The sequence below is a fragment of the Sarcophilus harrisii genome, chromosome 2 (assembly GCF_902635505.1).
Source record: "Sarcophilus harrisii chromosome 2, mSarHar1.11, whole genome shotgun sequence".
NCBI classification, from domain to species: Eukaryota; Metazoa; Chordata; class Mammalia; order Dasyuromorphia; family Dasyuridae; genus Sarcophilus; species Sarcophilus harrisii.
This window is the reverse complement of record NC_045427.1, coordinates 499,723,871-499,746,562: the sequence shown is the minus strand read 5'-3', so window position 1 is coordinate 499,746,562 and position 22,692 is coordinate 499,723,871. Positions and strand designations below refer to the sequence as shown.

Below are 22,692 nucleotides of genomic sequence, written 5' to 3'. Positions count from 1 at the left end.
CCTATATATTTAAGAAAATAGAACTTTAGAGAACTTGATGTAATTTGTTGTTGTTGTTATTATTTATAGTCTATGGTCCTTTTGATCAAAATGTAGTTTTTCTGATGATCTCTTTTAATTAGATCTATTTTGATTTTACTTTCTCTGATGTCATGATTACTACCCCTGCCAATTTTAGGTAGTAGCATAATTTCAGGTGAAGCATAATAAATTTTGCTCATCTCTTTATTTGGACTTTTTATCTATGGCTTTCTATTTTAAATGGTATCTCTTTTAAACTACATTTTGATGAATTCTGGTTTCTAAGCCATTTCTACTATTCACTTCTGTTTTATGGATGAGCTCATCCCATTCACATTCACAGTTATGATTATTAACTGTATTTCCCTTTATCTCATTTTCTTCCGGCTGTATGTTTTGTTTTGCATGTTGTCCTTCCTCCAAAGTCTGTTTTGCTTTTGACTACTGCTTCACTTAATCTGCCTTCCCATTTATTACCCCCCCCTTGCCATTTTTTTAATACCCTTCCCCCTTCGTCAAATTATAGTGTAAGATCTATTTCTATACTTAAGTGAGGATATGTGTATGGGTATACATATAGTCTTCTCTTTTTGAACCAATTCTAATGAGATTGAGGTTCAAGCATTGCCAACTCTCACATTTTCTCTTCCATTGTAAAAATTCTTTGTATTCCTCTTTTATATGAGATAATTTCTCTTACTCTAGCTCTTCCTTTCCCCTTTCCTCACATATTCCTTTTTCTCTTGCATCAATTTAATTTCTTTCCCCAATTTTCCTTTATCATTCTTATCTTTTTCTTTTAACTTTTCAGGAATTCTTGTTGGGCTTGTGTCCAATTAGAATTTTTCTTTGAAGTTTTTGTTTTAGCTGTTTTTATATTGTTGTCTTCTGAGTTTGTGTTTTGGTCTAAAGCTTTGAACAGTGCCTCCCCACCTCTAGGTGAATAGTTTAAGTGAAAAGTTAAGAAATGGGCTAGGAAAAAGAACTTGTCCATAAAAAGCTTCTACCATGGCAAGGAAGACCAAGGCACAAAGGGTATTATTTTAAAATTGCTTGGGGGAAAATGATGGGAGATTTTTGAATGGATTGCCTTTAATCTACCACCTGCAGGTACCACTCCCTACCCACCCCATCCACCTCCCCCTCCGCCCTTCCAATAAAAAAGCTTTACCTAATCTAGATGAAGGAAATCTCTACTTTCACCAAATGAAAGTCTTATTTCCCTTTCTTCCTCACCACTTGAGGGCAGACACTATGCTATTTCTTCTTTGTATCCCTAGTGGCTAGCACAATGTCTTGAACAGAATAAGTGCTGAGTAAATGTTAGTTGAATTGAATTGAAATTGATATATCAGATAATTTTAAAATCAATCACTCAATAAAATATCAGATTCTAATCTAACCATTTGAAAACATTATAGAATCTTTATAAATAATTAACTTTAAAATAATGACCAGTCTTCCTGGATAGCCAAATATTAGGATGTAGGGAAGGAATAGAAACCAGCAAATGATTGTGTATCTGCATAACCCAGCTGGCATTTGCTTTCAGGATCCTTTTTATTTCTTATAGGTAAAAGAGCTATTTTGGCAGCTCTTAACTTCCCCTATGATTGGGTAAGAAAGTCCTATGCCACACTCAGAGATTTCACACCATTACTGTAGTGGGGGGAATATAAATATTAAAAATAAATAAAGAGAGAGAGAATTCTCTGTCTGTCTGTCTTTCTCTTTTAAAATCCAGTTCAATTAGGTGATTACTTTAAAACTCCAAATTTGAGTATCTCAGGTGCAAATTAATCATGCAAAGTAGAACTTGTGTAATCCCAATTTTTAATCTGATGATTATGGGAACATCTAGAGAGACATTATCTTTTCCTGATCTAATTAATAACCAGTAAATGCTTAAAGTATACATTCTGCACTATCCCTCCCTCCAACTATTTCAAAAAAATTTCCTTAGTTTTCTTTTAAAAATACATGTTCAAGCTTTAACATTTTTGTACCAGCAGAGGCCACTACAAACCTTTCTAAATTTCTCAGCTGTGTTTATGGAGAACTAGTAAAAAGGATGAACTATGTGAATCTTTCTTTTTATTAAGTCATATGTTGTTAATCCAAGACTACCATGATTAATTGGAATGTATTTAGTAAATTTAAAAGCATATGTAGATATAAATTTTTCCAGGGTTCTATAGTTATGAATTCATTGCTTTTTATTATATGAGGGACAATTGGGTATAGTAATTAGAGATATAGTTTCAGGGTCAGGAAAAATTGGGTTTAAGTGTGACACATACTGGCTGCATGGCTGTGGACAAGTCATTGAGCAATTTAGGGTTCTAATAGAATAGATTTCAGAATTGGTTCCAATTAACTCTGGGAAAAGCAGTTGCTTTACTAAGCATTCCATGAACAAAAAAATCACAGGTCTAGTAAAAATCTTATTACACATAAAAGTGATTTAATATCTTTAATAATAAATACCTGTGAAATCATGGTTGATGTCCAAGGAATTCTTTGAGAATGAGGTTGATAGGGCTTTATGAATTGTTGGGTTTTCATTTTCCTAATCTCTCATAGTTACTCAGAGACAAGGAGCAGAAGAGTCAGGTTCTCTGATGCAGAATCCCAGTGCTTTTTGTACAATAACATGCTGTGTCCCTATTCTTTGTGTTTGTAAATTTCTCTCCATCTCTCTTTTTCTCAGCCAATCGATACTCCTTCATTTCACATTCCTAAACCTACTCAGGCAGTGGTGCAGTGTAGAGGAGGAGTCTTGATTTGGAGTCAAGAGACCTGGTTTTAATCCCACTTCAGCAAAGAACTGGCTACCTTAACCTCAAGCCAATCACTTTGCCTCTGAGCTGGGTGGCCTTCCTACCTTTCAGTTACTTCTCTTGGGCCCTTCCAGCTCTAATAGTCAATGGATCTCTGGAAACTCAGGTGTCTGGTTCTCAATCTAAATCATCTCTTCATTATGTAAAGTCCTTGAGGGGATTTACTTCTAAATCCTCATCAGATTCTCTGTGGAGACCACCAGTCTCCAGACTTCTGAGACCTATTTTCCTCTGTATACCCTTGATCCTCCTGCTGGCCCCTGATCCTTCTGATCCTGTCTCATCATCCTTCCTGCACATAGAGGTCAGTAAAAACTTGCAGATGGCCTGATTTTTGAAATTCAGCTAAAAGATTGCAATAGTTTAGCAGTGAAACTGTTATTCTTTTTAGGGTAAGGAAACGGGAGATTTTAAAGCTTACCTTTTTTGGGAACTTGCTTGATGATATTCAACTTCCCAGCCTTTTTGAACAGTCCCCGGATCCCTTTACTTCCTTCTTCACTCTCATTATTTTTAATTGTGGCTTCTAATGCCAGTCTCTCTTGTTCTAATTTTTCTAATTCATCTGTTAATAGAAAACAAAGCCAGTAGCAAATTACTCATTTGTTATACTATGAAAATAAGGTAGATTTATATTTTTCTTTCACTCTTTCTGTATACATGTATATATACATACCACACACATATATGTGCACACACACGTGTGTATATATGTATATATAGCTATCTATCTATCTATATATATATATATATATGTTGTATGTGTATGTGTATATGTATATTTCTCTATTTATTTCCATGATCACTTAGGTAGCATAGTGGATAGAGGGCCAGTTTTGGAGTCAGGAAAACTTACCTTCCTAGTTCAAACCTGATCTCAGGTACTAATTAACTGTGTGACCCTGGGAAAATCACTTAACTGTTTGTCTCAGTTTGCTCATCTGTAAAATGAGCTAGAGAAGGAAATGGCAAACCACTCCAATATGTTTACCAAGAAAAACCCAATATGGGATCCCAAAAACATGACTGAAAATATCCATGATTAGTTACTAATTGTCAGAGCCATAATTGGATCAAAGTCTTCCTAATTTCAAGACCTTTACCCACTGGGTCACGTTACCTTTCATATGTGTGTTTATGGGTATATGTCTATATGATGTCTGTATATGCATATTTTTTAATCTATATATACAGAAATTGGATTTCTCTAGATAAAATTTAGATGACCTTAATTGCTTTGATTCATTTATATCCTTCACTATGGATTTTCTATATCTATATTGTAGAGGCAGTAGGGAAAAGATTTTCCCACTCCCTGGCTTGCGTCATATGAAAGAGTTTCTTGTGGATTCTGATTTTTTAATAAATCATATAAGATCCTCAATAACAGAGACAATCTAAATTAAGATGACTTAGAACCAGTACCTTTGGCAAGGATATGAGTTATTATTAAGTAGACAGGCTACTTAAGAAGGTTTGAGAAGAAACATCCTTTGCTAATAACTATTTCCAAGGTATCTCTTAGCTCCTGAGTGAATGGTAGAGAAAATAGAGGGAAAATCAAATATATAGAGCTGACTGAAGGAAAGGATTGGGAAAGAGTGAGTGCTACCTAAGAAGGAGCAGTACCTTACTTGCAAGGAAATATATAAATATGTGTCAACACACAATGTATATATATATATATATGTACAGATACATACATACATATATGTTAGTTACATTGTGAAGATGGACAGACTGTCCACACTAGTAATCATGAATGCCAAAAGAAAGGAAGGGTGAGGGATATTTTGGAAAGTGTTTAGGGGTCTTGATTTTAAATATGCTACAAACTGGCAATGAGTAAATTAGGGAAAGATAGTATCTCTCAATGTGTGAATGTGTATGTATACATATACAGCAAAAATATTTCATTTTCTGATCATTTCAAAGTAGTGTATAAATATACACAGTGAACAGTATTAAGAAATTAATATTGAGATTAGAGTAATGGTTGTTCATATTGTGAGGAAAAATACAGATTTTTTTGGAAAAGTGAGTAATTCTTTTTAATCTGCATAAAAATTCCAAATCTGAGGCATCAGTGTGAGTGATTATAGTACTTGTGAAAATATCTGGACAAAGATATGGTATACAAAGCAATAAATTCATGGAAGTATGCCAGGCACACAGTAAACAGTCATTAACTGCTGGATTAAATTGAAATCCAAATGCTACAATTAAAGATCACCAAGCTAAATTATAAATTATAGTTGCCATAGGCAAAAATTTACCATTAAAGGAAAAAAACCCCATCCATCAATGACTCCTTCTGAGAGTGAAATAGTCTGTGATGGTGACTGGTATATATACTCATATTCTCCTTTCTCTTTGGAAATAAAAGGGAAAGGGAAACAACAAGTCTTTTGATTTCATCATTCAACTGAAACTCCTTGCTTCAAAGTTATCCATGATCTCTTAACTGCCATATTCAGTGACCTTTTCTAAATCCTCATTTTTCTTGGGTTTTATAAATGATTAGTGCAATGGAGATGGTGCTGGGCCTGGAGTGAGGAAAAAACCTCTTCCTGAGTTCAAATCCAGACTTAGTTTACCAGTTCTGTGCCTCTGGGCAAATCACTTAACTTTGTTTGCCTTACTTTTCCCCTTCTGTAAAATAAGCTGGAAAAGGAAATGGTAAATAAACCACTTCAGCAACTTTGCTAAGAAAACCCCAAATAGGGCCATGAAGAGTTGGACTCGACTGAACACAACAGCAAATACTAGGTTAGAAACAGTTGTCTATCATCTTCTCTGGGATACTCTCTCTTGGTTCTCCTTCTACTCATATGACTCCTTTGTTAGATCATCATGCATATATCTCAGGTCCCTATCAAAGACTCTCCTCTTCTCCTTATTTCCCCAATAGTTTCCATGATTTCAATAATCATTTCTATACAAATCTGCATAACCAGCCCAGCCCACCATCTCTCTGGTGAGTCTCCCTCTTTCTGTTCAGGATACTGCCATCCTTTCATTCAGTCAGAGTAATTTTTGACTGTACTTTGCTTCTCCCCAGATGATTAATTGGTTGTAAGATCTAGTTGACTCTATCTAACCACTTTTGTCTGTCCCTTCCTTTTCTGTCTGTTCTTTTGTCTGTCCCTTCCTTTTCAGTAACACATCATCTCCCTTGTTAGGACTATGTCCGTTTCTCCCTGGGCCTTCTAATTGATCTCCTTGCTACAATCTCATGGTCAATGTGATAGTCCTAAATAATAGGATGAGCACTTTACTCTGGCTCAGTGAAATCCAGAGACTTTCTAGACTCATACACATTTTTGTCATTTCGAACCTCCTTCAACTTGGCTCCAAACTCTTTCCAAGCATGGATACATAAGTTCTCAACAGACTCTATGGTATAGTCAACTGGCCCTCCAGATATTCCTCACCATATCCTATTTCTCATATCAATGTCTCAATCTCAATTTCAAAGCCTCTGCCACCTGCTATAGGAAATGCTTCTCCAGATCCCCATCTTATGGCAACTAGGATTAAATGACTTGCACAGGATCACATAGCTAGTAATTGTCTGAGGCCAGATTTGAACTCAAATCTTCTTGGCTCTATACCTAATGTCATTTTAATTTCCTTAATAGTATTTTATTTCTCCAAATACATATAAAGATGGTTTTCAGAATTCACTTCTACAAAACTTTGTGTTCCACTAGGCATAGCATTCTATCCAATATGCTACCTAGCACCCCAACCAAAGGTACTAGTTAGATTTCTTTCTTAAGGACCATGCCTTAAACCAAAACCAATCTTATTCTCATTAATAGGCCACTAATAGGTCCTAGGCCAAGCCACATTTGATCATTGTTTGGGTCCTGATTGATTCAGATTGAATGTCAATAGCAATCATTTCTGCTTTGCCCAGAAACCCTGTGACGGTCTTTCCCTCCTAAATTTATTTAGATTTTTTTTTCACTAGGTGAAAGAGCAGATTTTTTTTGCCTCACTTGCTACCTAGACTTAATCACTGAATGAGTGTGACCTCAGTCAAACTGACACCTGTTGAAGACCCTAGCTTTAAAAGGCCAGGGTCTCCCACTGCATCCAAAACCACTTCCACTCATCCTGTTCTACATCTTGCTAATGAATCCAGCTGGCTCTGGAGGGAAAAATCTATAGGTGACCTTGTCCAGGCCTCCCTCACTTAAATCCAAATCATTTGCCTGCATGGTATCCCCTTCCTGATGTTATGGTCCTCTTCAAGAGTGAAGAACAAACAAAAATTTTGTATGCCTCTTGCATGTGTATTATAGATACTTATCCATTTGCTTATTGTCTTCCTGATAACATGTGAGATTCTTGAAAGCAGATACTAGATTTCATTATTTTTTTCTTATATCCTTAGCACTTACCCTAGTGCCTGGTACATAAAGGAAATTTAGATATAAAGATCTGGCTATTTTTTTCAGATTTTAGTTTTTTACTGTTTTTGAAGATGTATATTTCAATATGTCTTATTTCAAAAGAACCAGAGAACCATTATTTCATCAGTATGGTGCTCCTTTTACATATGCAGAACACAATTCCTTCATGCCTCATGAGTTGCTGGAATCCCAAAAATCATTACTTCATGGTCAACTATCTTATGATAAACTTTCCAGATTTGGTGAAGCTAATACTTATTTTAAGTTGATACAGTTTATCCCCTCTGAAAAAGTATTATTGTGGGAGTTTCATGGAAACAGAAAGACTACCATCAGTAAATATAGTCAGAAATGTTATGGAGGAATGAACAAAAATTCCTAGCATTGCTATTAGAAAATACTATTATCCAGTATGTTTAAATGTCAGTCTCGTTGATGTGGTTGGCTTTTTTTTTCCTAGGGAGCGAGACTGTGTGTTCTCATGATTTATCAATTATGTACTAATTAAATTCCAAAATGGTCAAATCTACAGTTCTACTAAATTTGCTGGCATTTTCCCAGTACTTAACTATTAATCTTTTGGTAATGACATTAGATTTAAGGTCAAATAGTTCATATGATTTCCCCAATGTGCAGAAGGTCCTTGAGATCAGTAGCCAATGAAAATCAGAAAAAATAAGATTAGTGGTGTCAAAGATCAATTGTGAGCTGCTCTCATAAAGGTATTAAGTTAGGGGCATGATTCTTAAACCTTGAGGTGATTACATGACTATGGGTAAGTTTTACCATTCCTATATGATCATCAGAACTGGACCTAGTGATTTTTGTACTTGTGACAAATGACATGAAAGGTATTCTCAGTTGAGGGGAGGGAGATTGGAGTGAAGGGATCTAGGTCCTAAGTTTTTAATATGCTACAAAAGGACTTCAGGTACAATCAGTACTCTAAATTCAAGGCAGCATGACATGGTGGTTAAAGAGCTGGCCTCTGAGTAAAGAATACCTGAGTTCAAGTTCAACTACTAATAAATAATGACTGTGTGACTCTGCTCCAGAAATATAAACTCTCAGGGCTCTAGTCAATCCATTAAGACCGTAAGATGCAAAACAGTCTTTTTTTTTTTTGATAAGAGAGATTTTGTATCCATATATCAGTTTTCTATCCTATATGGTATATGTGAGTTATCTTATTCATATATCAAGTCTGGTCATTAGTTTAAATCCAGTACCTTGAGGCAAATCCCCAATATAGTTGCCCTATATAGTTTTTTTTCCTGTGCAAGATGGTATTTTCTTCCTTCTCTCTTCCTCTGTATCACTTGCAACCTATCCTTTTTGCTCTTGTCTATGCCCTCTCATTGGGGTATCCGCAAAGTGCAGTGAGAGAGCATTGAGTCAGGAGACAATAAGATCTGAGTTTAAATCTTACCTCAGATATTTATTATCTGTGTGACCCTGGCCAAGTCACTTTACCCTGTTTGCCTCAGTTTCCTCATCTGTCAAATGAGCTTGAGAAGGAAATGGCAAACCATTATAGGATATGCCCTAAAAAACTCCAAATGAGGTCAAAAAGAGTCAGACATGATCGAAACCACTGAATAATAGGCCCAATGCCCTCTCATTGGGTAGATGTTACAGGGTTTCATGATCATTTATTAGTAATCCAATATTCTGCTCTGCAGGAAACATTAAAAATGTTTGTATGAAAAGTGCTTGAAGAAAGACATGAGACTTGAAGAAAGATGTTCTTATATAGGCCATCAGCAGCATACATGCAAATTCCAGAACTGGTTTTTATTATACAATTAAAATTGGAGAATTTTCAGAACAGTGTAGTCCCATGAGATCCTCACTGGGATTATTTTAATTTTGGTCGATTGATTTCCATTTTTTCATTATTAAATAAGCAGGGATATCCTCGGGCACCTGGTATAACACAGTTAATTCCTCCAGAGCTACAGCCTCTGACTTTTATATTTTTAAGACCACACAGATAGATGTAGACACATATGCGTTGTGCACAGATATTTTCATTAGTGTTCTGGCTAATGGCACACTGTCCATACAATGAAACTGGAGAGGATTCTTTAAGCTGTGTTGGTCTACTGGATTTTGGGGGCAGTTCACTTGTGGGTTAACAAGGATGCTGCAAGAATCTGAATAGAGCCAGCTTCTTCTGAATAATGGGGTGGGAAGGGGGATGCCCTGAGAATTTCTTTGTTGGCCCAGCCCCAGTGCACCCTGTGATTCAGCCACTAAATGTCTTACACTTTCTCCTCTAGTCTGGGCAAGGAAGAAAAGATCTGCCTTTGTAATGGAGTCGGCAGGCTGACTGAAGACCTGGGCTCTGTTCCAACTCTTTGACTGAGTGCTTTGTAGGAATAGCCACCCAGGACAGAGGAGATTGCAAAATGCCAGGCCAAAGAGACAGAACTGGTTCTGACTTACCTTGTAGCCTCAAATCCTCTGTGTTAGTAGTGGAGACTAAAAGGGACCTCAAAAGATATCTTGTCCAACCCCTTCATTTTACAGAAGCAGGTATATGGTATATACAGTGTATAGCAGGATGGGACTGGGGTCAGGGAAATCTCTTCTAATCCTGCTTCCAGACATTTATTAGCTAGGGGATTCTGGGCAAATTCTTTAAACTTCTTTACCCTCAGTTTTAAAAATCTATTAATGGGGGGGGGGGGGGGGGGGGGGGGGGGGGGGGGGGGGGGGGGGGGGGGGAAGGTAACAATAGCACCTTTTCCACAAGGTTGTTGGGAGATCCAAGTAAGATATCATATAAAGTACTTATTAAAATTGTTATGATAAGAAAACTAAGGCCTGGGTTCACTTTCCTGTGACTTTTTTTTTTTTTTTTTTTTTTTTTGGTCTATGTGTGTAAAGTTGGGATTTAAATCCATTTCCTCCTCTTCCTCTAAATCCAGTGCAGCTAAAATGGATTATTCATTGTCTTTTGGTTCCTATTTAATCTCCTTTTTGCTTCTTATATTTGATTCTGCCTATTTAGTCCTTTTCCTTCTGTCCCCCCATTTGTTTATTTTTCTTTTTAAAAGTCCATTTTATATGGTCCTTCTCCATGAAACCTCTGATTTGGTTCCTCCCATCCCAGCTGAAAGTGATCTCTCCCTATTCTATCTTGTTTCTTCACATATCTCCCCCAATAGTCTTAAAGGTTAGTTCCTTGAACGGATTTAATGGATGAAAAAGAGCCCTGGATCCCAGGTTGCCAATGATGTGTAAAGCCAAAGCAATCATGGGAAGAGTAGATTTCAGTGCTTCCAGTAATGGATGAGATTGTAATGAATATCACTGACCATGTGGCACCCAATATGGTGGCTAATTATTGCTCCCTCTGCCACATCACCTGCTTGTCAGTATGGTTGATTTTTGTTTTTAAAATCCCCTAGGCTTACTCTATGAATTCTTGCATGTGTTAAGTACTAAAAACATGGAACAATCACTACTTGGGTGATTGGACAGAAGGACCAACAGACAAGAAAGCCTGCTTGGGAAATCACATTCTTATTCAATGTATCTCTTTTCTTTATTAATCACAAACTTGGATTCTTTCCGTGGTCAATCAACCCTGAGCTGTAAATGTTAATATGAATAAAGTCTGGTTAAGATAGGTGCACTCGGTAATCCTACAGTACTTGCCTTACAATCAAGTAATTATTTACTACATCACCATCTGTCTTTATTTTGTTAAGCTCTTTGATCAGATACAGCAGCATCAATGGGCTGCCTCCATGCTCATAAATCTTGCCATGTTTACACTCAATTCTTGACCAAAATAGATGGTGAATCACAGTTCAGCAATTTATTTACTGCTGGTCCAATTTAAACTATTTGCATAGGTAGAACATTTTTGTTAAATACACATGGAAAGTAGAGAATAAAAAAAGAGATAGTTTTTATTTTCTTTTAGGGAAATGGATTAATTTATTAAAAGAAAGTAGCCTCTATTAGAAGTGAATGAACTGATAAGAGACTGTTAGTACGTTATGAACATTGATCTATTTCTTAAAAAAAGAGTTCCTTCCATTATATTAGATTGTGACATGGTATAGAAGTAATCTTCATTTACTGGTAAATTACCTATAAAGCAGATTTGTATTCAGAGACTCTACTTTATTAACTACAGTATATGAGCATACTGAAATGGCTAATATTTTCTTTAAATTAGAATCTGTGATGACTCTATGTGGCCTGGATTGGATAAGATATTATGATGATCATTAACATACTGTAATGTAATAGTTAAGATTTATCAGTCTCTTATTAAATCCTATATTAGAGTATAACCTAATGGAACCCAAGATTATTTTCCCCAATTCAAAACCTAATATGAGATTTGCATCATAAGTTACATAAACTTCAAAACGATGCATGGAAATGTGACTCAGAGTTAATTTCTATCATTACATTTCTGTTGTTCATGTTCGTCATGTATATTTGTATTTCATTGTTCTTTGTTTACCCTAGATAGTTGGTACTTATAATTATTTCATTAGAAGCAGACTGTACTTTCCTTTTCTCAACTAAGAAGCAGAATATTTCAAATATCAAAGTTGATTTAAATAGGATATACATCCCTTGGGAAATTAAGAGGGGATGTAGTTCAGTGCTGGGATTCTTTTAAAAAATGCTGTGATATTTTTTCATTGTATTTCTTTACAGAAACTAAACTGATGGTTCATTCTGTGACAATCAGGGGCATAGGGAGAAGAGGAGGTTCATGTTTTCTCAGTTCCTCTCTTTTTTAGCTTGAAACCATACGAAACAAATGCTTACCAAGTGCTTTGTGAATTATAAAGTGCTATGAAATGCAAACTATTATCATGAATACTTTAACATTTTGATTTAATATTCAGTCCCTTTCTCATCTCTCATAGTACTTTGACTTTACTTCTCATAGACACTTACTACCTCTAGTTTGAATTATTGACATCCTTTTCTTGTGCCCCTTATTTGATTGTGAGCTTCTTGAATTCAAAAGCTGTGCCTCACTCATCTTTGTATTTCCATTTCCTAGGATAGTGCTATGCACATAAGGGCCATTTGCTAAATGTTTATTAAGCAAAATCAAACAGTAGTCTAATTTTTAAATGAAAGTTAATTGGTAAATACAGGTACAAATATATGGAATATAGGTTAGATACAAGAACAAGGGGATTTATTTATTTCCTTGAATCCATTCTTGATAGGTCTTTCCCTGTCCCTTGTATTCTATAGCCAATTATCTGTCAAGTCTTGACAATTCTACTTTCCCATTTTACTTCTTTCCATTCACATGGCAGACCCTCATCACTTTTCACCTGGACTATTAAAATTGTCTCTGAATTCCTCTCTTTGCGTCTAGTCTCTCCCCTTTCTAATTCACATTCCTCACAATTAGCCAGAATAATCTTCCTAAAGCACAGGCTTGACTTTGTCACTTTCCTACTCAAAAATCTCCAGTGACTCCCTATTACTTTGCATATAAAACATGAACTCTCCTGCCTTGCATTTAAAGCTCTCTAAAACCTGATTACACCCAACATTTCTTGATTTATTTCATGTTACTTCCCTTTACATGTTTTATATTGAAGCCAAATCCTCCATACTTGAAATTGACTTTCTCCTCATTTATATTCTAGGAATCCTTGGCTTCTCTCAAATTATCTTAAATTTACTTATCACTTTACATATTATATCTCATAGTATGTACATACAAAGAATGTATAGTCTTTGAGATTAGAAGTATTTTTATTTTTTTCTTTTTGTCCCCTATTTGTGAAGTACCATATATCTTTAATAGAAAATTGTACTGAGAGTTAGGAAGGTCTAAGATTCAAGTCTCTGAAGAGTTTAATTAACCTGTTAGTACCTGGAGCATTTCTCAAACACTGAGTTGCAGCAAAGGTGCTGATCTGCACTGGTAGAAGGGATTTCCCCCTTGAGTAGTCTATGTACTAAAGAAATCAGCAGAAGTCTGGACTTTTAAAAAGCAAAAAAGAAAAAGAAAAACCAGCTCCCAGTGTCCTATACATTACTAGGCCCATAATGAATATTTGAATTAAATTGATTGAATCAGGACAGTGTACTCTCTACTGGCCTACATTAAAAAAAAAAAAAATTAATTACTGAACATTTAATCTTCAAGCCCCAAACTGGCCTTGTTTGTAAGCGTAGTATAGGTGACCATCAGTATGGTTTTATTTTATTTTATTTTATTTTGTTTTAGGTCATGACAAAGGAGATTCATACTTGAAGTCTGAGGACCTGGGTTCTGATTCCAGTTCTACTTTTTATATTGTAAAATGTGTTTGGCAAATAGTAGACTCTAGTGTCTGGGGCTGGATTCAAAATTAGGTCTTCTTGACATAAGACCTAAAGGCCTTTGGCAAGTCCCTTTACTTGCGTGGGATTTAGTTTTCTCATCTATAAAAGGATAGGTTTGGACTAGATTATCTCTGGCACCCATTCTAACCCTTAATCTTATTTATCTATGAGGGACTGCAGGAAATATCTCCCCATCTGATGGCTAAAATTATGCTATTAGTTATTTTTTTATTTCTGTTAATTATCATCTTCCCCAGGACAAGCTTTCCAGGGGAAGTAACTGAACAAGACTTTGATGTGAATGGATTAAAGAATTTATCCAGTACCTTTCCTTTGGTGACAGGAGAGACAGAGAAAGACAGGAGGAAAAAGGAGAAAGACAGAAAGAAACACAGATAGAGACAGATAGAAAGATAAAAACAGAAAGAGATCCAGAAAGATTAAGTCAGAAATACACAGAGAGAAAAAGAAACAGAGAGAAATAGACCAAAAAATATAGAATGGGTTATGGAGTAGGAAAGAGAGAGAGAAAGAGAGAGAGAAAAAGAGACAGAGAGAGAGAGAGAGAGAGAGAGAGAGAGAGAAATTCAGAGGAAGAGAGACAGGTAGAGATACAGAAAGAGAGTGAGACTTAGAAAGACAGACAAAGAGGAGACAGAAAGATAGACATATACAGAGATAGACAGAGAGACAGAGAGAAAATTAGAGACAAAGGCAGAAACAGATCAAAAGACATACCGAGACAGACAGAAACAGAAATAGAAAGAAAAATTTAGAGACCGATAGAGACAGAGAGATAAACAGAAAGAGAGAGAGACAGAGAGAAAAATCAGAGGTAAAGAGAGACAGAAACAGACATACACAAAGATAGAGACAGAGAAAGAAAGAGAGACAGTGACAGAGAGACAGAGAAGGAGGGAGGAGGAGCGAAGGAGGGAGAATTTTAGGTCCTTGGATCAAAGGTACTGTGAAAAGGAAAAGGAAATAAGGCTGAGGACATCACAGGCAGCTGGATACCACAGTACAGAGGATTGAGCACTGACCCTGGAGATTGAAAGACCTGAATTCAAATTCAGAAGATACTTACTGGCTATGTGACTCTGAATTTCTATTTGCCTCAGTATTCTCAGTTGTAAAATGGGACTAAATAATAAGAGTACCTACCGTTTAGGATTGTGGGGCTTAAATGAGAGAATATTTGTAAAACATCCTTGACAGATGCTGCATAAATGCTTATTCCATTCCCTTTCTCTCACATACAAACTATGTCTAATGAACTATTTAGTCCAGGATTGGATCTACTCCCAACTTTGCTTTGTAAAGCCCTTGAGGCACTGATGCAAATAATATAGCTGATATACTCTGAAACTATCTTTTCAATGTCTAGTTCCTAATTTTTTTCCCCAAGAGTTCATTCAGAAAATTTATACATTCTTTCAATAACAGGTGTATAGTAGGAAAAAAAATGCTGTATTTATTAGGAAGATCTGTGTTCAGATCTTACCTCAGATGCTAATTAGCTGAGTATCCCTTGAAAAGTTATTCAATCTTTACTTAGAATCAGTGTCTACATCTATAAAATAAGAAAGTTGGATCTTGGGCTTTCAAAGTTCCTTCCAGCTCTTAATCTATGGTACTATAATCCCTTCTGTTAAAATGGGAATAATTTGTTCAGAACAAACTTTCCCCAGGCAAACTGAACCTAGACCCCAAAATGACATGTATTTTTCCCAACCTCCTCAGCTGAATAGAAAAGACATTCAGTCCTGGATCATATGATTTAGTTGCAGAGGTCAAAGTCTTTGTTTTGTATACTAAAAGGTTTGCTTGTATTTCAAGAATAAAAAAAAAATATTTTTAGTAGAAAGCAGCAGTCACAAATCAGAATTAGTATTTCTGTCTACTCCTTTAGATTACTGTTTCATAATGTGATCAATCTTGGCCTATTTCCATATTAGCTACAAACCAAATTGTGGACTCATAAAGCAAAATTGGTTTGCTTTTTTTCTTTGCAAGAGATGGATTAATTTCTCTTTTATGAAAGTCTTCACAAATTAATTTAATTGATTATTTAACTGTTGATGTTTTAATAATTATAGCTTTATGATTTGTTTATTGCTACCATTGTTATTATTTTAATTGTACTGCTAAAGTTCCCTTTAATACTTCTTTATAATATGGAGAAGATCCTGGCTTATCAAAAGTCTTATCAGTAGAGCTTGAGGTATCTTATGTCCTGTTGGCATAAAAGGCTATGAATATGGATGGATGATAGGTTAGAAATCACAAGTAACTTCCCTTAGTTCAGAGAGGCTTATCACTCCATGGCTGTAAGGAAATGGATTTTCTCTTTGCAATAACTACTTAAAGACCATAAATTAAGGCATAAACACCATTTATTTTAGTGGAAGGAGTACTGGACAATAGTTCAGGCATTTTTAGTAATTTCTGACTCTTCATGACCCCATTTGGGATTTTCTTGGCAAAGATATTAGAGTGATCTGCCATTTCCTTTTCCAGCTCATTTTACAAATGAGGAAACTGAGGCAAATAGGGCTAATAACTTGTCTCAGGCAGGTCTGAACTCAGGAAGATGAGTCTTCTGGACCTTAGGCCTGGAACTCTATCCAACTGCGATATCTAGCTGCCTCAGTGGAAGGAATCTACCCATTGAAATCACAGTGCTGCCATTCTAAAGCTTTGTTATTATTTATGTGTGTATTTATTTTGTGGGTCTGGTTCAGTCATTTCACTCCAGTGAAGAATTTCCTTCTATCAAGGCAGATCAACAAGGCAATACAGAGTTTTTTAAGACTTGTTTGAAGAGGTGAGAAGTTAGTTAGTGACTTGTCTGTAGTCAGAGTGATTTATTTCAGAGGGGAGACTTGACCAAGGTCACCCTGATTCTGAGGCTGGCTCTTTTTATCCACTATGCTATGATTCCTCTAATACTCTAGGGATCGTTAATCTTTTTTGGTGGTCTGGTGAAGCTTATGAACCCTTCAAAATAAAGTGTTTCAATACATAAAATAAAATATATATGACTCTACAGGAAGTATCATCTAGACTTTTCTCATATCTAAATTCATGGATCCCCTGATATTTATCTCTGGAGCCCTTGAAGGCCTTTGGACCTCCAACTTAAGAACCTCTGCTCTTATACTATGACTGATGACAATAGCTAGCCTTGGTATAGGATATTTTACATAAGTGGTCACATTTAAGAATACAGGAATGAAGGTGAAAGCACTAGTGGAAGAATATTTTCTCTTAATTGCTGAATATTTTACTTTTTATATTTCTAGCATTTGGCTGGATCAGGGCTACAGTTACAAGTCAATAAGGAAAATACTATTGAGGAAGATCTGTATATACTTTTAATCTAAGAAGCAAATATGAGTTAGTACTTACCTTGTACTTGCAGAACCTGAGAGATATCAAATCCTTGGCTGATTCTGACAATTACCACACCAATCTCAAAGTCAAAGGCATCACTGAAAGAAAAATCAAAATAGAAGCATTTTTTATAAAAAGTTACACAGATGCTGATACTGTCAAGTAATTAAAATATGGTAAAAACCCTATTGAGGGTGGGCTTTTCCAAATTTCTCCTTATACATTATTTTCCTGATTTAAATATATCAAACATTAGTGACAGATCAATTAGGAGTCATTTTAGTTTATCAATAAAATCAAAAAGAAACTAGATTGACCATGGGATTATCCAGTCAATTTTCCTATCTTGAAAAATGGAAATGTGGATCTTTAAAAGATAACAAAAAAGGGAAAGCCTTCCAGTATTTAAGATCAGAGAAGGTTTGGGCTGCAAAGTACTTTGGAGATAACATATGGTAGGAAGAGAATGCTTGGGGAATCATGAGATAGGGATTCTGATATCAGCTGTGCCATTTAGCCTCTGTGTGACAGTGAGCAAACCATTTGCATCTTTTCTGAGCCTCAGTCTGCTCCTTTCTAAAACAAGAGCATCATTCTGGAGGGTCTCTCATGTCCTTGCCAGCTCTGCCATTTTATGATTCTGTGTGTCTGTGTGTAACTATCTGCCTGGCCACCTGTCCCTGCCTGTTCCTACTTGCCACAGGGCGGGGCTTCAGTGGGCACTTCAAAGCTCTGCCCTGTCTCAGATTGCTAGCTGGTGGCTGATAATCCTTGCTGGGCCTTTGAACATGACAAAATCATGTTTATTGAGCCCAGCCTTGTTATACATTAGTTTACAGCCAGATGGCAGTGAGCACCAATAAACAACTGTGTTGACTGCTAGGTTAGACATACCTAATGATGAAACTGCAGGACAGTTTCTCTAAGTTATTGGGATCTGGGTTTGTGAGATTCTGTGCTGTTTTTACCGTTTTGTAAGGGGCACATTTGTCTTACCCCCCCTCCCCCAAGAAGGAATGAAAAACTCTTGGGAATCTTTACTCCTCTGTGCATCTACCTGAGTTTGCAGGAGGAAATAGGATTCAGAGAAAAAAATAATTATCCTGTGAGAAAATTCAACCCCTTGTTCTGGTCTGGTTCTGCTGGCAAGTACCAGGCTCAGAGAAACATCCCACACTGTTTCCCTTGGGCAGAAGGAAAAAAGCAATATTAGGGAAAACCAGGTACCAAAAGCACCCCCAGGCAGGGATGGAGTAGCAAAAGGGGATATCCAGATTCAAGGAAAAGATTTTATTAGTACTCAATTAATGGGTTCTTTAAGCTTATTCTGTTGAATAAATATTTGTTAAGCAAAATTGAGAGGCAGGATGGCATATATCTGTTGCCATACATCAGCAGCCTGTACATGATATGACTAATAACATGCCTGTGAATTTTTTAACTGAGTATTTTGTCCTGTGGTGAACTGAAAAATATAAAGCAAGTTCTTCACCTTCTGGAATTAAATATACCATTTACTTTTTCTGGAATTCATCAGGATAGTTAATCCCCATTTTGGAAACTGCCTCTTATGGGACAGGTCAGTGACTTTCTCTATGAGCTAACATTCCTGAGGACTGCCTAAGGGACCTGAGAGCATAAGTAATTTGCCCATGATTATATAACTACTATGTATCAGAAGCAAGACTTGAGCCTACCCCTTTTTGACACCATTACCAGATATAGTTATCATCTTGATTTCTAATCCAGAAGAGGGGGTAAAGCATTGGACTAGTTTAAGAAATATTCAGTATGTACAAAAGGCTCTCTTTTCTGTACAAATGGGTTTTTTCTATCATAGCCTCTAGTACCAGGTAGAAGGATGGAATCTGTCGAGTCCCTAGCACATAGTACAAAAAAAAGGAAGAACCATTGCTTGCTTGGACCAAGAAGGATGCTGGTACAAACTATACAGTGGAGCTACTTATTGTCCTATGGTGGATGCCTCCTTAGATATCAAGCCAGAGGGGAAAAAAAAAATTCCTCCTCAGCTCTCTCCAATGCCCCCCCAACTATGACTATTGAGGACAGTACCTATAAGAAGTAGTTAGCTAATTTTTTGTAAGTATTTGGGGGAGGAGAGAAAAGACATTTTCCCCTCTTTTGAACTTCTGGACTATGTGCTCTTTGGTACAAATCAGACAACTGAATCAAAGGGTCTTTTTGTTTCTTACTTTTTAATAGGGATCATTCACTCCATTGGCTGTCAGTCCTGAGATATCAATAATCACAGAGAAACTGGAGAGGCTAAGATTGTTGTGCCCCTTGAGTAAGAAAAGGGACTGTCACTATGAGGAAGAAATGTATAGTATGGAGAAATACAGATACCAGTTTGGGGCCACTTGCAAATGATGGCGTCTCTGAGAGAATTATTAAAGGCAGTATATAAAGTACAATGCGAGCACTTTGCTCACATTAGTGAGCAAACTGACTGTGGAAGTTCTGCTGACACAGGATTTGGAAAGCATCATACTAACCCTGTGAAGGAGGGATCTAAGGTGTGGGGTTAGCCCTGCAGCTCATGGTGGTGATGGCGTTTTATATGAGTTATATGGTTTCCTGTCAGTTCTGCCCATGAGAGGGGAGCAAGTTCTGTCTATATGTATGTACCCTATAGAGTAATGGGTCTTTGAATAGCCCTACTGATTTGGTCTGTTCTTGGGTTGTAGTATTGACTTAGGTGAGAAATTGTAGGAAGTTACTATCACATAACATCTTGTGATGGTAAGATTTGATTCTGTGGAATTGACTAATATACTCCCTACCTTAACAGTGATGGTACAATAATAGGGAGAAACAATAACTACATTAGGCATGATCTCACTAATACTGTAATAATCACTTTTTAAAAATTTCCATGTCATCAAATAGTATTTTCACCCTTTTTGTTTGATTATTTTTTTGTTTTCTGTCTAATTTTTTTCCTTTTTGATCTGATTTTTCTTGTATAGTATGATAAGTGTGGAAATACATAGAGAAGAATTGCATGTTTAACATATATTGGATTACTTGCTGTCTAAGAGAGGAGGGGAAAAGAGAGGGAGAAAAATTAGAACACAAGATTTTGCATGGGTGAATGTAATTCACATAAGATTCTTTTATAGATGTCAGAACTCTGTTTAATAGTCATGATTATCATCATTAAGCATGGTATAAAATGGATTATCTATACAAATATTTTGAAAATAAAAAGCTAAAAAATATCCCATGTCTAAATTAGTTCACATCTCACTAATACTTGCCCTCTTCAGAAGGAAATAGCATTTAGGAGTTTTCATATTAAAGAGAGGATTTTATGGTAAAGAAATACTAAATAAGCCAGTCAATATCTAGAGGAAGTCAAGGCCTGAGCTAGGACTGACATTTGAACATCATATATTCAATATTCTTCTTTTATAGACTGAGTTATCTCTCTAATAATTCTGTAAATAGGTTTTATTGGGTAAAAATCTCCCAACTTTTTTTTTGAAACCAAGGATAAAGGTGGCATGAATGAAATAATTCTTACCTCCTGTAGGACTTAGAAACATGTGATGTTATCATTAGTTTTATTTATAGATAATGCAGAGTAATTTCAGATTATGTTTTCCTTGGGTTAAAAGCAATTCAGTATGGCACATGCATGTCTTAAACACTGTTAGTTAGAGTTTTATTTTATTATTTAAAGAAATATGTTTTAAAAATCATCACTTACTGTATAATTCCCACATAGTTCTCAATCTCTGCAGAGGGAGCTTTCCTCCAGTTTTTTTTAAATCCGATCACCATAGTGTTTGGTTTCATTCTGCCCAAGCCCGAGGCCTAAATAGTACATAAAAACATGGACACTCCTTACCATATATATAAAATACTGAAGCAAATGAAAAATAATGGTCCAAAGATCACTGAAGTAATGTTCTAGAGATTTCGAAGATTAGATTACATTTTACTGTGTGTCCTTCATGCCCGTAACCAAGCATAAAATAGAAAGATTAGTTCTAAATCATCTCAGCCATAAATGGTTTTTAGATGACAGAAATGTAGCTTTTCTAAATTAGCATTCATTTGCATTTCTTCTGACATACACTCATTAAAATGGTTCAATAATTTAAAATCAAGAAAGGGTTGGTTTAGTGGCTGGCATGCTTATTATAACAGAGTGGTACCAAACTCTTTTTCAACTGTAACATCTGTAATGTCGCTAGTAATGAGGTTCATCTTTAGACTGCTGACATGCAAAGGCCACTAAAGGATGAATCCGTGGCAGCAGTTGAAATGGAACAGGGACATGTTCCCAGAACCAAACCTACTGCACTGAGCACCTTGTATGCACCAGTTCCATATCTTCCAAATAGTAGCCATACATGCACCCAATTCCCTTTTGGTTACATGATCTAAATGCCAGTTGCATTCATTAATACTAGGAAGGTGACTTACAGGATAGAAATATGTGAAAATATATTTATCATTCTGCTTAACCAGAATAGTTGGAATCTCTGTGGTTTAAATGTAGATCTACTTGAAGTAACTTTATTCATTTCTTTTCTGCTTTGGACGCTCTTGTCTTCTCTCTCTATTATTTTGCTTGGAGAGCTCCCATGGTTTCAGTTATCATTTCTATGCATGTGACTCTCATATCTATTTGCCATCATTCCCAGTCTTTTCCCCATCTACATCTGCCTGCTAGATATCTCAAACTGGCTATCTCATTGCCATCTTAAACTCAGTGTGTCCCAAAATGAACTCTTCAGTACCATCCATTAACAATATATTTATTTATGAAATTGAGAGAGGCAGGTTATTAGCCTGTTCAAGTGAAGACTTTATCTCTTCAATGAGAGCGGAGAAAATGAGGAGATGATAGAGAATTAAGAGGAATTTGGAGGTTCAGAGTGGGGAAAAAAAGAGGAGGGCTTCTATTTTCTCAGGAAAATAGGAGATGTCTTTTAGGAAGGGGAACAAAGGAGAGAAGAGAATGTTTGGAATAGCTCCAGTAGAGATTGTGATGGAATGCTAATAAGGGGGAAATAAAAGTATTTCTAAACATCAGTAAGGGCTCAATTGAGATTAAACAACTTAAATTTGTGGGAAATCCATCTGGCAGAATTGTGTGATTTTATCTAGTAGTGTTCAGCAGCATATAAGTAGGACTAGAGAAGGCAGATGATGACCATAACCCAGGATTCTAGTTTGGCGAGGTGTGTCTGATGACATGGCAAAAAAGATAAAGTACTTAAGGAAAGCTTGGAAATATATGGTTGAATAGGTCAGCCATGTGGTCAAGATCAGAAAGATGGAAAATGCAATTATAATAAAGATAATGAATCTTGGAAAACAAAGAGAGATAGTGACCTGAAGATTATAGGGAGTGTGGAGATTCTATGGAAGGGATGACACAAAAGTAGATATTGGAGAATAGATGGTTGTGGAAGTCAGGGAAAAGTCTGGGTCATTGAGGTGATATAGCTATGGGGAATGATGGTCAAATCAATGGTAGAATCATTACTGTGTATACTGAGGTAAAATGAAGATGGAGGTCATAAAAGTTCTGGAAGTTAAAGCAACTGGTATAATTTTGGCTGCAAACAGGGACATCTGGAGGACCCCTCCATCTATAAGAATTCTCTTTTGTTTTGACATTGTTCACAACAGTGATAGACACT

General features: G+C 36.1%; 1 protein-coding gene across 2 annotated transcripts in view; it reads right to left on the bottom strand.

Moving 5' to 3' along the window:
- Positions 1 to 22,692, bottom strand: part of SLC12A1 (solute carrier family 12 member 1) — a 131,604-nt gene that overhangs the window by 23,081 nt on the left and 85,831 nt on the right. For both annotated transcript variants that reach the window (XM_031955149.1, XM_031955148.1), the window contains exons 19-21: positions 20,745 to 20,851; positions 17,027 to 17,109; positions 3,283 to 3,426 (exon numbers count right to left, since the gene is read on the bottom strand). In XM_031955149.1, coding sequence (XP_031811009.1) covers positions 3,283 to 3,426; positions 17,027 to 17,109; positions 20,745 to 20,851 — 334 coding nt within the window. The remainder of the gene's footprint in view (positions 1 to 3,282; positions 3,427 to 17,026; positions 17,110 to 20,744; positions 20,852 to 22,692) is intronic.